Consider the following 13,335-nt stretch of genomic DNA (forward strand, 5'->3'; position numbering starts at 1 on the left):
AAGCGATCCTCCAGGACCAGCCCCTGCCAGTGCCCAAGTCCTACTCCAGTGAGGGGCTTGCTCAATGAACCCCCCCTATCCCCCCCAACCTTCTTAAAGGGGAACACTTTTAACCCAGCCGGCCTGGGGAATAGCCATGCCCCGTTTCCCTTGAACGTGCAAAGTCACCTGCCCCAGGTATGTCCTCCCCACACAACTGGAATCCAATCCCAGGGAAATAAGAGCTGCAAGCAGAGCAAGGGTAGGAAGAAATCTCAGGGTCTGGGGACTCCTCAGTGGAACCCCTCTACATTATCCTATTGGATTCCCTCCCTGCCCTACACCCCAATCCCCTTAAGGCCTCACCTTTTGGACCAGTGGAGGATGCAGCAAGCACAGCAGCAGCCTGGGGGATGTGGCCCCAGGCATGTCAGACAGCAGCCAAAACAAAACAAGAGTGATAAGACTCCTTTCCCACACAGCCCGCTTGTTTCTCAAGGCAGTTTCCAAGCCCAGTGCAAATGGAGTGAAGGGAAGGGATGTAACATGCCACGCACAATTCCACCCAGGAAGAGCAATCTGCCTTGGCACCCCAGAGACATGGTTAGGCTGGTGCAACCCAAAACCCCATCATGGAAGACTAAGGGCTGCAGATCTCCAGTTGCCCCCACCAGTTGCTTTGGAGTTTACATTCAAGAGGGGGTAAATTACAAAGGGTGTCTGTAATGGGTCCAAAGAATGGACATACTCCTTCCTATGGGTCACTCCAAGAGTTTATGCCCCAGACCTGTCACTTCCTGGCACCAATAGAGGTGCAGAAGCCCCTGAGAGCACAGCTCCACCACAGCATGCAGCTCCTCCTGAGGCTGCCAGCCTCCTTCTGGGATTTGGTGCCAGCTCTGGACTTTGGGCACCAGCTTCCAAAGCAGGGGTATAAAGGAAGCAGCACTGACAGAACACCTTCAGAGCAGGGGAGGGAGGGCACAATGGGAAGCTGGACCTGCCTGGAAAAGAGCAGTGCCACATTTCTGGAGGAAAGGAGAAGCTGGTTTGCAAGGTAAAATAATGCTGCAGAAGAAAACCGAGGTACGCACCTCGGGACAGTCCAAGCCACAGCTTCAGTAAGAAGCAAAAGCATTGGTTACACCGGGCATGCCTACATGAGTTGCTTACTGTGCAGTAGCCTAATAACACTGTACAGCAGTGTGCTAGTCAAAAACCATGTTAATATGCTACTGTGCAGTGTTATTAGGCTACTGCACAGTAAGCATCACAAAAAACATGCACTGGCACTACTGCGCAGTAGCGCAAGTTACTGTGCATTTACTTAGTACTTCATTAAGCAAGTACTAAATTAAATTCACAGTAACTATTGCATATTAATGAACATGTAGATGCACCCAATGAGAACTACATCCACTTAAGCCAAGGCTCAGTTTGATCCAGTAAGTGCACTGTACTCAACAGCATCCTGCTACCCTCCTACTCCCCCCATACCATCTTCTTCCCCCTGCAGAGTCAGACAGACAGATGGGACATGCTTCCCTTCTTCCTCCAGGGGAAGGAGCTGGAGATGGAGCGCACCCACTTTCCAAAGCACAGTGGCAAGGCCAAAGTTTGGCATACAAGACAGATGGGAAGATGGTGGGGTGTCGACCCCCATCCCCAAGCCACATAGCCGTGACCCTCAGGGGATCGGCCTCTGCTTCAGTCCCACCGAACCTTGATGGGTGGGAACTTCCAGAGGTCAGGGTGTCCCATGTGAAGCAGACTGCTATAGGGGGAGGTACTCCATTGGAAAGGAGGAACGTCATCCCAGGTGGGTCCACTGGCAGCCATCAGGCTATAGTCCTTGGCCATCCTGTAAGAAGTGATCTAAGGAGAGAACACAGGAAGACAATAGCTTCATCTCTATAGTCAGGGCAAGCACCACAGGGTAGACATCCTGCCAGCAGGACAGACACACCCAAGCCAAAACAATGCCTTGGAACACAAGGAGGCACACACACATGGTATGATTTATATTATACACACAAACAGTACCACATCCCCTGGGGAAGCATCAAACATCAGGAACTGAACCTATGACCTCACAATCAAAGCTCTCCTACCTGAGCTCCAAGTCATTCTCACCAAGACTGCAACAAGTCCTTTGTAAGCACATCAGCACTGTCACTGAGCACATCCCACCCACCTGCTCCCACGCAGCCCACACCAAAGCCTGAGGACAGGCAATGCGACTGGATTAGCCTGACCCTGAACCCTTTTAGCCACCTGCAGATGCTCCATCTCAAACCTGCCTCCTGGCACACACTCAGGGCTGGGCTAACCTGGTCCCACTACCTGACTGCCAGGCTTTGATGCATGTTGAGCAGTCATTGAGAATGTGCTCCATGTGGCCCAATCTCCGCTGTAGCAAGACATGGAATTATATGCAAGCTCTACCATACCCAACAGCCTGGAGATCCATGACCAAGATGCCTTTCATTGCAGAAGCACGCAACCACTAAACCCAGAGCAGCCCCTTAAAACATCCCCTTCCAGCACGGAGGAACCCAACTTGATCTCCTGATGCTCTGGATCTGCAGAAGTGCCAAGCACCATGGGGACCACATGCTTGTCCTCACCTTCATGTCAGTGCCCCCGTGTGACCTCTGGCGCAGTGCAGCAAAGGGGTAGGTCCCATTGGCCGGGTTCAGGTCTGACCTGGCAGCAATGGAGTTCTCAGCATTCTGAGGGGGGTCACAGCCCCGGCAGCGGGACAGCGGGTCCTTCAGGAAGTTATTGAACCTGGGGCAGAGGAGATACAAAGATGCTGATCCTGGGTAGCAAAGGGGAGCTGTGTCCTACAGCAGCAGACATATTCTCCCAACAACAGGGTAGGCAGGGGGCTCACTGGCTCACAGGGCAAGGGAACAAGAAGCCACTGGGACAGGACGGAGTTGGAGTTACTGGACTGATCTGAAGTCAATAGACAGACTCATTACCTTAAGGGAGTTGTTGAACTGGGTCTCATCGCCCTGGGCAGGCAGCTCTATAAATAAGGGGTCTAACATGCATCCTCACTCACTAGGAGATCAGGCAGGATGGTTAACTTAACACAGGAAGCAGGAGGCCCTACAGGTAGAACTGCAGTTGGGACTTAGGTGAGTGGTATCAGCCTTGGGGTGATGAACAAAGAACCTGCCCTTGTACAGACTGGAAATAAGCTACCAGCATCTGAACATCCCTGACCATAAAGGTGCTTACTGCTTGGGATAAAGAGCCAAATCCTGCTCATGGAGCCCAGTTCTCACATAGCATTTTTCTTTCTGGACATTACTTACAACACACAGGGAAGGGCTCCCCCTGCCTCCTTTAAAGGAACAGAGTATTGGGATTTTGCAATACTGCATCACCCCTGAATATCAAGACAAGATTATCACTATGACATCACAACACATCACTTCATAAAAGCCTCTCAGCTCCAAGAATCTCAAAATATTTTTAGTTTCATATATTTCATAGACATTAGGGCTGGAGGGGACCTTGTGAGATTGGGTCCAGTCCCCTGCCCAAGGGGCAGAAAATCAGCTGGGGTTAGATGACTCCAGCAAGATAAGCATCCAAAAACAACTTGAGTTGTGTCCAGAGTAGGTTCTTGCACCACTTCTGGGGGGAGTCTGTTCCAGACTCTGGAGACTCAGACAGTAAAGAAGTTTTTCTTTATGTCCAGTCTAAAATAGTCTTTCAGCAGTGTGTGACCACTGGACCTAATATTCCCTAAAGGAGCCCTGGTGAACAGACATGCTCCCGGGTCCTGATGTACACTCCTGATGTACTTATAGGCTGCCACCAAGTCTCCTCTGAGCCTACGCATAAATTTCATAGACAACGCAGAGCTATGAAGGGCCAGCATGTGATGAGGCCTCATTAGCCAAACTTAGCATGTGCAACTACCATATAGCAGAACACTAAGCACCTTCATTTTTCCCCCACTGCTTAGTTTGCCCTGAGCATACCCATCCTCCCTAGCTGTCTAGGCCAAAGGGGGAGGAGTGTGTGTGTACTGAGGTCCGTTCTTCCTATAGGTAGTGTGCCCTCCACAGATGAAATGCCACTGCCCCACAGGGGAGCCCTCACCTCATGAGACGGATCATGGAGTCCATGTCCTGGACAAGCGTCTGGTTTCGCCGGAAGATCTGGGCCCGGGGGTTCTTGTCATAGGTGAACCAGTCACCGTATTTCTTCACCAGTTCCAGGTTGCCGCTTACATTGAAGACCTCCTCAAAGTACCTGGTGGGAGAGAGCAGGACACTGCCAACATCAGTGCCCACAGCAGGGGCTCTTGCTGACCTGCACACACCTTAAGGAACCCCAGCTCAGAATCAGAGCCAAGAGGCAGGTCCTCCCTGACATGGAAGAGGACAGTAAAGCCTGCTTCCAGCCTCTCAGGACAACCCACATCCTCACAGGCCCCCTCCATGTTCACAGACAATGACAGTTGAGGGGAAGAGAGGTCCATCTTAAGAGATGAGCTCGGCTATGGCTGCTCCCAGTTGGAACCAGTCAGAGACACACAAGGGGCCATTTTTGCAGCCATAGGAATGCCAGCCCCTGCTCGCATGGGGCAAGGATGAGAGAGGGCAAGGTGAATCTTATTCTTAAGCCCCATAATCCTATTAACTTCAATGGCTTTAGACCAGTCAGAGCAGTGCCCAACTAAGGGCACCAGGGGTAAGGGCAGCAGAGACAAGGGGGCCTATTCACCCGCTGACTCCTGTAGCCAAGGCTCCCTAAGCCAGGGAGGGTGGGATGAATGGAGGGAGAAGCATGTTCTTACGGCACATTGTAGCTGGCCCAGTATCCCTGCTGGTACAGCAATTCTGTCTTGTCAGCTGCAATCACCAGACCCCTGAGATGGAGAGAAGAAGGTTTGGCATGAGACAGGCCAGAACACATTGGGAAGTGGCTGTCATGCAGGGAAAGCAGGAGTGCCCCTTCCCCTCTCAAGATACTCAAAAGTCCTGAATAAAAAAGGACCCTGTCAGTCTAACTGGGGGAGTCCAGAGCCTGCTCCAGGTATAAAGCTGCCACAGTTACAAACAGCCAACAGCCATCCCCAGCAGCCTGCTGTCCTCTCAGCTCTCCTGGGTCTGATCAGGGCAGGGCCATCCTTTGGTGGGGTGGGGAGGAGGGAAACAGGGCGACTGCCCCAGGCCCTGTGCTTTGGGAGCCCCATGGAGCCAGGCAGAAGCCAGGCAGAGTGACCATGGTCCTGCCCCTCACACTGTTAAAGGGGCCTTGCATAGGCTGATTTGCCCCAGCCCCCACACCCCACTACAGTCATCTCTGGATCAGGGCCTAGAATGGCCAAATGGAGCCAACACCCAGCTGGAGAGGAAGAACAGGCGGTCTTTGGGGAAGTCAGCCAGTCAGCCAGAGCAGCCACTTCTCCTTAATCAGGAGCCCCTATCTTCTCCACATCTCAGCAACATCTCTGGCATGGGAGATGGGAAATGCAGCTCTGTCTTGGAACAACAGCGAAAGTCTCAGAAAGTTAAGGCTGGGCTGAACACAGAAGGGAGAACCTCCACACAGGGGAAGGAGCTGTAACAGCCCAGGCACTACTTCATTAATGCCCAGGGTCAGGCAGGGATCGGAGTGATTTTGTAGCATCCTGCCCACAGCTTGCTACAGCTAGATGGGGGGTTTGAAAAAGAAAAATCACTTACGGGATCTGCTCCAGCACCGTCAGCACCCCCTGCTGGATGCTGGCCTTGCCTGGGAGGAAAGCATTATAGTCCACAATCATCCACTGGTTGTTGTACCTGGGCAAAGGAGCAGAGAGGTCGCACCCCAAGATCAGTGTCCTTCAACCACAGCATTTGTTAGCAACAGTCCTTCTACGTGGCTACTCAGGGCAACTAGCTTCTCTGCAGTGCAGACTGCGGGCATACCATGAAGAACAGCAATGCGGTTTGGAGGATCTCATCTGAGCTGCAACAGACAACTCTCAGGCTGCTGCCACAGACTGAGAGACATTGTAACCAAGAACCAGCTAAGCTCCACTGAAGTGTCACAAGGTTTCCCTCCCCTGCTCTCGTTTCTGCCCTCCCACCCATTTCTTCCCCACCATTTCATCAACCTGATGCATCACTGGCCACTGGTTTTACAGCTGCAGAGAAATCAGAAACTGCAGGCTGCTCTGAGAGCAAGGCTGACTGCTCTGTGGCAAACACAATGAATGCTGTTCTAGTGGTACACCCATAGCTACAAAGGACCTCCCAAGTGTCTCTATACCTTACTGCACCACAAATCTCAGAGCTGCATGGCAATGACGGGGACTGAATTCAGGTCCTTCCACTCCAAAACACAAGCCCTGATCATCTCCAGGAGAGGACAGTCTCCCTCAGCAACAGACATAACTAGTCTACAACTTTCCCCTACCCATTGCCTTGGCTATTCAGAGTATCATGGGGTGGAAGGAACCTGTGTTTACCTAATGCAATCACTAGCACAAGTGCAGAAGGTGTTATTCCTAAACCATCCCATGCTAATCCAGCCTCTTCTTGAAAACCTCCACTGCCGGCAGCTTGTTGCACTGATATTACTGCCCTTATGGTCAGGGAGTTTTTCCTGAAATTTGAGCTGAATCTCTTTGGCTTCAGCTGAAATCCACTGCCTCATATCCTGCCTTCTCTGGCAAGAGGGAACAATTTTCTTCTCCTCCTTCATGGCAGTTTTCAATATCATGCTGTAATATGCATAACAGTATTAGTAATACACCCTTCCAGCAGTGGGCAATGGTGCAAGCAAGCTAGCTGCTGGTTCACGCCTGTTAAGTTTGCTTTTTGATTACAGCAACACAGACATCATGTTGAGATGGCACCACAGTTCCTTAGCAACCTGCTGTGCTACCATAGCTGTGTCATACCACGTGGCCATGGCATGACACAAGAGGTGTGAATGCCATTAGAGTGAGTTTTCAGGAAAGCTAGCACAAGACAGCTCATTCTAATCTAGCTAACAGCAGTGAAGCCATGTTAGCATGGACCAACACTGGCTAACTGTCTGAGTAAGATGCCAAGGTCTGTGGCAGGCTGGTACAGTGCATTGTCACTGCTGTGGGTACCCATGTTGGTTACGTTATACAAGCCTGGGAATGCCCCTGTGGGTTGTAGGCACACCTCTGACTGCTGTGTAGATGTGCTCTGCGATGACCCATGACATTCTGCCATCACCATAGAGTGCCTACTACAAAATCCTGATATCAACGCCAGCTTAAATCTTCCTGCTCAGCCAAAATAGAACACAGCATCTTAGACATCCCACATAGAAGTAGAGAGTTTGAAAGAGTGAGCCTGAGCCAGCTTACGTGCCACTGTTGAACTCCTGGAAGATGGCTGACCACTCAGCCCCTGTCCTGGCCAGTCGATTGGCCACTATATTTCGTAGCCACTCCAGGACACTGTCTTTCGGATTGATGTACTTCCACAAGGCAGCGTTGTTGTTCCCAATGGTGGTTTCTAGAGTCACCTACAGGAACCACAGTAATGAGGCCCTGATCAAAGCCAGCAAAGAGGGCAAGTGACCAGAGTCCAGGTCTGGGCTCTCAGTAACAGAGCAGGAATTTGGGGGTGGAACAGGCCAAGCTGGATCCACCCTTCCCCACTTCCCATGTAAAGACTGGGGGTGCATGGGAGTTAACATGGCAGGGAGACACCTGAATACAACCCTGCACTGACAGGACCCTGGACTAGACACCAAGGCAGAGGCAGAGCCCTTGGTTCACTACCCTGGTGCTGAATATGCCTGTGCGAAATTTCACCAACTGTTTCGTTTCAACATTGTTTCGACTCATTTCAAGCTCAAAACAGTGAAATAAAAAAAAAAGAGCTTTGAAACAGCCTTGAAACAAAACGAGACTAGTCAAAACATTTCAAAAGTTTCAAAACATTTTGAGTTTCGAAGCAGCCGGCAGCCAAGCGGTGGGAGACAGAAGAACCAGGGCTGTGCTCCCAGGGGCTCTGCAGCCCTATGTGGCTCAGCCAAGCAGGAAGTGCAGCCTGGCTCTCCCTGCCTCCTGCCACCAGGCTGTGAGAAGCCATTCACAGCACAGGGGAAGGGAACTGAGCCCGGGCTCAGTTCCCCTCCCCAGCACTACGATCAGGCTGGGGAGGGGAACTCAGCTCAGTTAGGCTGAGTTGCCTTCCCCAGCACAATCATAATCCCCCACAGCCCTCCCGGGATTGCGGGGCCCCGATCTGCCTGCCGGATGAGAGAGGCTGTTTCGAGCTTCCCTACTATAGCCTATGGGCAAAACGTAGAAACAGAGTCACTGTTCGGACTAAACAAAACAGAACAGTGGTTTCGAATGTAAATGAAATTTGAAATTAAACACCGTTCTGTCGAAACCTCGAAACGGAACGGTGCTGTTTCACACAACCCTAGTGCTGAACCCTGAAGCAGCAAGATGGGGGAGGGCAATGCACAGCCAGCAGGAGTCAGGGACAACGGGGCTGTGTCGAGGGAGGTACCACAGCTACTCACCAAGCCGCTGCTCAAGATGTAGAAGTCATCTCCTGAGAAGATGGTGCCAGGATAGGATGAGAAAACCTGGATGTTCCCCGGAACCACAAAGTTGCCTGATGGACCAGATCACAGGAAGCCATCAGGGGCAGGGGATCAGTATCCCTTCAGCCCCTCCCCCAGTGACAGACACTGTCAGGGGACCTCAGCTGCATACAGCAAACTCCACTCAGAGGTGACAGAATCCAGAGAGAGGGGCAGCAGGAGCTGAAATCTCCCCTCTTCCTGGGTCAGCCCAGTGGAACCCAACAGCAAGAGCCCTTCTCTCATTATGCATAAGCAGGAGAGAAATATGCTATAAATGTGGGAAGCTTCCATGCTCGCCCTACCCCAGCTGGCTCCTTCCCCTCTTGCCCTCCCCATATATATCCCGTACGCACTCTGGGCCGAGGTGTGGAAGGGCAGTGTGTATCTCTTGATGATGCGCAGCATGGACTGGTAGGAATTCCAGGTGTCGTGGGATACAAAGAGATCCTTGTTTCCTGGCAACAGCTTGATGAGGGCAGAGCAAGATCCAGAGCCGAGATTACGTGCACTGGTGGTTTTGTTCAAGGCAGATTCAAGGTCTTCCAGATCACCCCCCAACTGGAACAAGCTGAGGATCCAGGGAGAAAAACAGACACCCAATACCACCAAAGCCCAGGATGACTGGCTGCATGTTCAGGTTCCCTAGCTCAGTGGGAAGCCTGCCCTGGTTATCCCAGCCAGGCCCAGCCCTCAGAGGAACACGGGAACTCCTGCCACATGCACAGGGCTGGAGGGGGATCATCTTAACCCTCCCCAGACTCACTCCCTGCTGTCACAGCTCAGCCCTCTTATCTAAGCACAGATAAAGTGCAAGCCCTATTGACAGGCTTAAAACTGCCTCCTCAGGCAAAGGCTGACATAGGGCACCAGGTAATGAATGCCTGACTTTTGCCTCCATTGACTCCGGCCTTCTTCAACCCCAGGAGCTAAACTAATCACATGAGGAAAACAATGGGCAGCAATACCAGACCCAGCCACTGGAGAGTAACACACAGGGACACAAAGTGACACAGCTCAGTGGCACCATCCAAGGCTCAATTCTGAGGCTCTTGGGGCCTTATGGGGAGAAATGCACTGTGGGTCCAAAGGGTTTAGAGAGTCTGAATGCAGTACTGAAGTATTTGAACAGCAACTGGAAGATCCCCACCCCCTAAACACAGCACTTCCCATCACTGAGGCACCACACAAATGCTACCTCAGCAGTTCTGAGGGGAGACCTCCTCCTCCTTCTGTTAGACAAGTGGGGAAACTGGGGCACAGAGAGGCAGTGTGTCTAGGAAGGGTTCTGCAATCCAAAACCAGCCAGCAGCATAGGAAGCTCTGCTTCTGGCCTGATGAGAGCCAGGGCACACTGGCTGGTCAGCAACCTCTCTTGGGAAGACTCCACAGGCACATGGGGTGGAGCAACAAGGCACCATTTCCAAGCACGACCCCTATGTCAAGCAACATGTGGTTGGGGAATGTCTAGTGCACCCAGCAGGAGTCCTGGAGTCTCAGCTCCTGGGTTCTACCCCCAGTGCTGTCGCTGACTTCCTTGCTGAGCAAGATGCATCACCAATTCATGCCTCAGTTTCCCTCACAATGGGGATTATAATACATGCCTGAAGCTTATGGCCTTCCCTTCCTGCATGTGTACAGGACACAGCCTCAAGGTCCATATGGCAGCCAGGACAGCCACAGCTATTTGGCTCAGGCTGGCCAGACACCCGTGTCCCCCTGCCACCACCAGGCAGAACTCTCCCTTGACTCCAGCTCATCTCCGTTCCTGGCACAATTCAGAATTGAAGGGGTTAAGAGGATTCATCTTTCTCCAGTCGAACTTACAGGAAGCCAAAAGGTGTGATGGAGAATTGTCCACTGGGGAAGGCCACTCGTCCGTAGTAACCATCCTCAAGGCCCTTGAGTTGCAGCAAAGCCAGGCGCACCTACCGAGGGAAGGAACAGGTTCACATAAAACTCCTTCATGGGGTGGGACAGACCATGGGGAGGGCACAGGGCCAGGATCTCACAACAGGCAGTACACGTCAGATCAAGAGAGTCCAGAATGGGAAAGGGAAGGACAACCTACTCTGACAAGTGGCTTTTGAAGGATATGATGATGCTCTTGGCAATTGTGTCTGAGGGTGTGAACAGATGTAACGGTTATACTAGTAGTAAATTACATGGGTATAAGATGTTCTATTGTTAATGTTAGGTCTTCTACTAAAGGCAGCAGTAAGAGGAAGTAGCACCCTTGTAACCTTAACCTCATTTCATTCAAGAATGAATTTGCAGCTCACTTAGTGCTATAGGAGCAGATGACACATGTAACAGTTAAATCAGAATAGTTTATGTACACACCCTCCAGCAGCAAATCCCCCTCCCTTTTCCAAGAGGTTCAGTTACACCTGTGCCTAGCCTCAGTGACTGAAGATCACATGTGCTAGGGGCCTCCCCCTGAACCACCAGCCAGAAAAGCCTGCTGAGCTCTGCAATCAGGCTGAGACTTTTCCTCTTTCTGAATCATCATGACCAGCAGGCCACATGCCAACAAAACAGAGCAAGCTGCTGAGCTTCAGTGCAAAGTCAGGATGGCTCTAGTTTCACTTCCAGCCCTGAAATTCAACCTTGTCTGTGTGTGAAACTGCCCAGTCAGCCCTCAGCATGTGAAGGTTTCTAGGAAGGGAAGTAAAGGATTAACTTTTCCTGTAAGAGAAAAGAGACACAAAGGCCAGATCTGATCACTTCAGCTGGAATTAGCCAAGACACTTGTTTACTTATTTGCTTGAAATCCCAGGTAAACCTGTAAGGGCCACAAATAGTTGGGAGCTATGCTTGACAATCCATGGCCTTTCAGGACCAGATGGGAGAGTGAACGAATTTAGTATTTAGAAATCAATTCCCTGATTTTCCCATGTCTGGGGCCTCCTGGATGAGGAATGATGTCTGAGACTCATGCTCTTCTCACAGGGAACCCTACCATTTTGTGCAGTGCTCAGCATCCCTTGTTGATACATGCAGATTGAAAGTACTGGGTCTCCTACCTGGTACCAATACTCAGAATCCTCTCCCTTCTCCATCTGCTCTTCCATCCAAGCCAGGTTGGCCTCTATGTAGCTCTTCAGCTTCTCACAGTAGTCCGTCTGATATTTAAAGGGGCCACAGTAGCCCATCATGGTGTTAATCCAGTGCATGTAGATGAGCTGGAGGGAGACAGAATGACAAGATGGGGGGTTGGAAGGGCAGGCTAGCCTCAAATCTGGTGTAAAGTGCTGGGTCCCTATTGCCCCTCAATAATGCCAGAGTATCTGGCACTGGCTACAGACAGAGAGCTGGCTGCAGATCCAGAGAGATGGTGACCGGGGGCAGGAGGTAGCTGAGGAGGCAAAAACACAACTCCGAACTGAGTCAGATGCAAGCAAAACAAGTTTGGGAGTGTAGGTCTCTGGACATGTGCATCTGTAACAGCCCAAACAAGAGGGCTGATCAGAGAATCTGCTGGGTGCAAGTCAGGACTGATGCAGACCTGGAGCACTGGTGGAAGAGATGGGGGTGGGGGGAAAAGGGTAGACACACAACATTGTTGTATACAAATAGAGCAGACACAAAACGCCCTGCCCTGCTCTGCAGTAAGTCACTTGGCCCAAGGGTAAAATGACCCTTCATATAACATGCCATAACTTTATGGCGTGAAAAGGTACTACCTGGAAGGCATTGTGTGTCCACTCAATTTCATACCTGGGTAGCTGTCTGCTCAATTCAAATCCCCTCTGTCGCAGTGCATTACTATACCAGCCAGGTACAATAAGAGAGCTTGCTGGGGGTTGCTAACATGACGAGCTGGTGGTGTCTGCTCCTTAGTAAGGAATAACTTTACTGCAGAGTAAGGGCCAAGATAAATTTATCCATAGCAGGGCGGTCACAGAGATGACCCACAGACCTGGTCCATCTGGCCTGCAGATCTCCAGAAGGGTTGCGAATTCAGGGTTGGGGCCCACCATCAAATTCCTAGCTATGGAGCTGTACTGGGGATGCATGAAGGCAATGGGGAGAGGTGGTAAGCAATAGCTATGTTAACCCCTGCACCACTACCACCACCGCTGTGTCCAGTTCTGGCCCATGAGGCTCCTTGTGGTCTTGATCTGGCCCTGAGGACAGAGATGTCACACCTGTCCTCCTGTAAGACCTAGGCTCAGCTGGGGGCTGCGTATTAGAACTGCTGTGCAGCAGCAGAGCTAGAGGACAGCACGCCTTTACCTGCTTGGACACAGCTGCTTCAGCCAACCCCGCAGCGTAGGCCTGCAGACTGTCATTGTACTTCTCATTGGTGGCCAGCTCCAGGAAGGACCACCTGTTCAAGAAAAGTGAGGCTGCAATGATTGTGATGAAGACACAGCCCAAATCAGTGCAATGGAAAAACCCTGCAGATAGAAGGCAATGCATTGCCTGGCCATACGCCTGGAGGGCAGTCAGGAATCCAGCCGAGCTGTGTGTATTCTACTATCTTAAGTGCCCTTCAGATAAGAGCTCAGACTCAGGACAAAGCAAACCTGCTCCCTTGGCCATGGTGAACACTTTGTGCTCACCTGCTGGACCTGGTCCCAGGAACTTTCCAGTGCAGACACCCAGTGCAAGTTGGGGCCAGCACCAGGCTGGAGCTCTGGAGAATGACTACTGGGATTTTTTCCCAAACGACCACAACCAGAGGAGGACAGGCAGAAGGACTGCATCCCTTATAGGATCATTGTCTTTTCTCTGCACTGGCATTTCTCTGGCACT

The 13,335-nt window shown here is 51.4% G+C and overlaps 1 protein-coding gene across 1 annotated transcript; it reads right to left on the reverse strand.

Annotated features, from left to right (window-relative positions):
* Positions 1–1,306: 1,306 nt before the first annotated feature.
* On the reverse strand, positions 1,307–13,017 carry PLBD2 (phospholipase B domain containing 2). The gene is made up of 11 exons (XM_019506695.1): positions 12,814–13,017; positions 11,601–11,759; positions 10,402–10,502; positions 8,931–9,145; positions 8,512–8,606; positions 7,337–7,497; positions 5,694–5,789; positions 4,802–4,873; positions 4,102–4,254; positions 2,607–2,769; positions 1,307–1,854 (listed from the first exon to the last, which is right to left on the reverse strand). Exons 1-11 carry the CDS (start codon positions 12,997–12,999, stop codon positions 1,687–1,689), a joined length of 1,569 nt encoding a protein of 522 aa, XP_019362240.1. The 5' UTR covers positions 13,000–13,017; the 3' UTR covers positions 1,307–1,686.
* Between the last annotated feature and the right edge of the window lie 318 nt (positions 13,018–13,335).

This window comes from Gavialis gangeticus, unplaced genomic scaffold (assembly GCF_001723915.1).
Source record: "Gavialis gangeticus isolate Ggan-Ray unplaced genomic scaffold, GavGan_comp1, whole genome shotgun sequence".
Taxonomy (NCBI): Eukaryota; Metazoa; Chordata; order Crocodylia; family Gavialidae; genus Gavialis; species Gavialis gangeticus.

Excerpts from the sequence above, each read along its gene's own strand:
- PLBD2 (XM_019506695.1), bottom strand. The coding sequence starts at position 12,999 with ATGCATTGCCTTCTATCTGCAGGGTTTTTCCATTGCACTGATTTGGGC. Across the intron at positions 2,770-4,101 it reads TCCATGATCCGTCTCATGAG|GTTCAATAACTTCCTGAAGG; the intron begins GTGAGGGCTCCC and ends CCTCTGCCCCAG. Across the intron at positions 1,855-2,606 it reads ACGGGGGCACTGACATGAAG|ATCACTTCTTACAGGATGGC; the intron begins GTGAGGACAAGC and ends TTCTCTCCTTAG.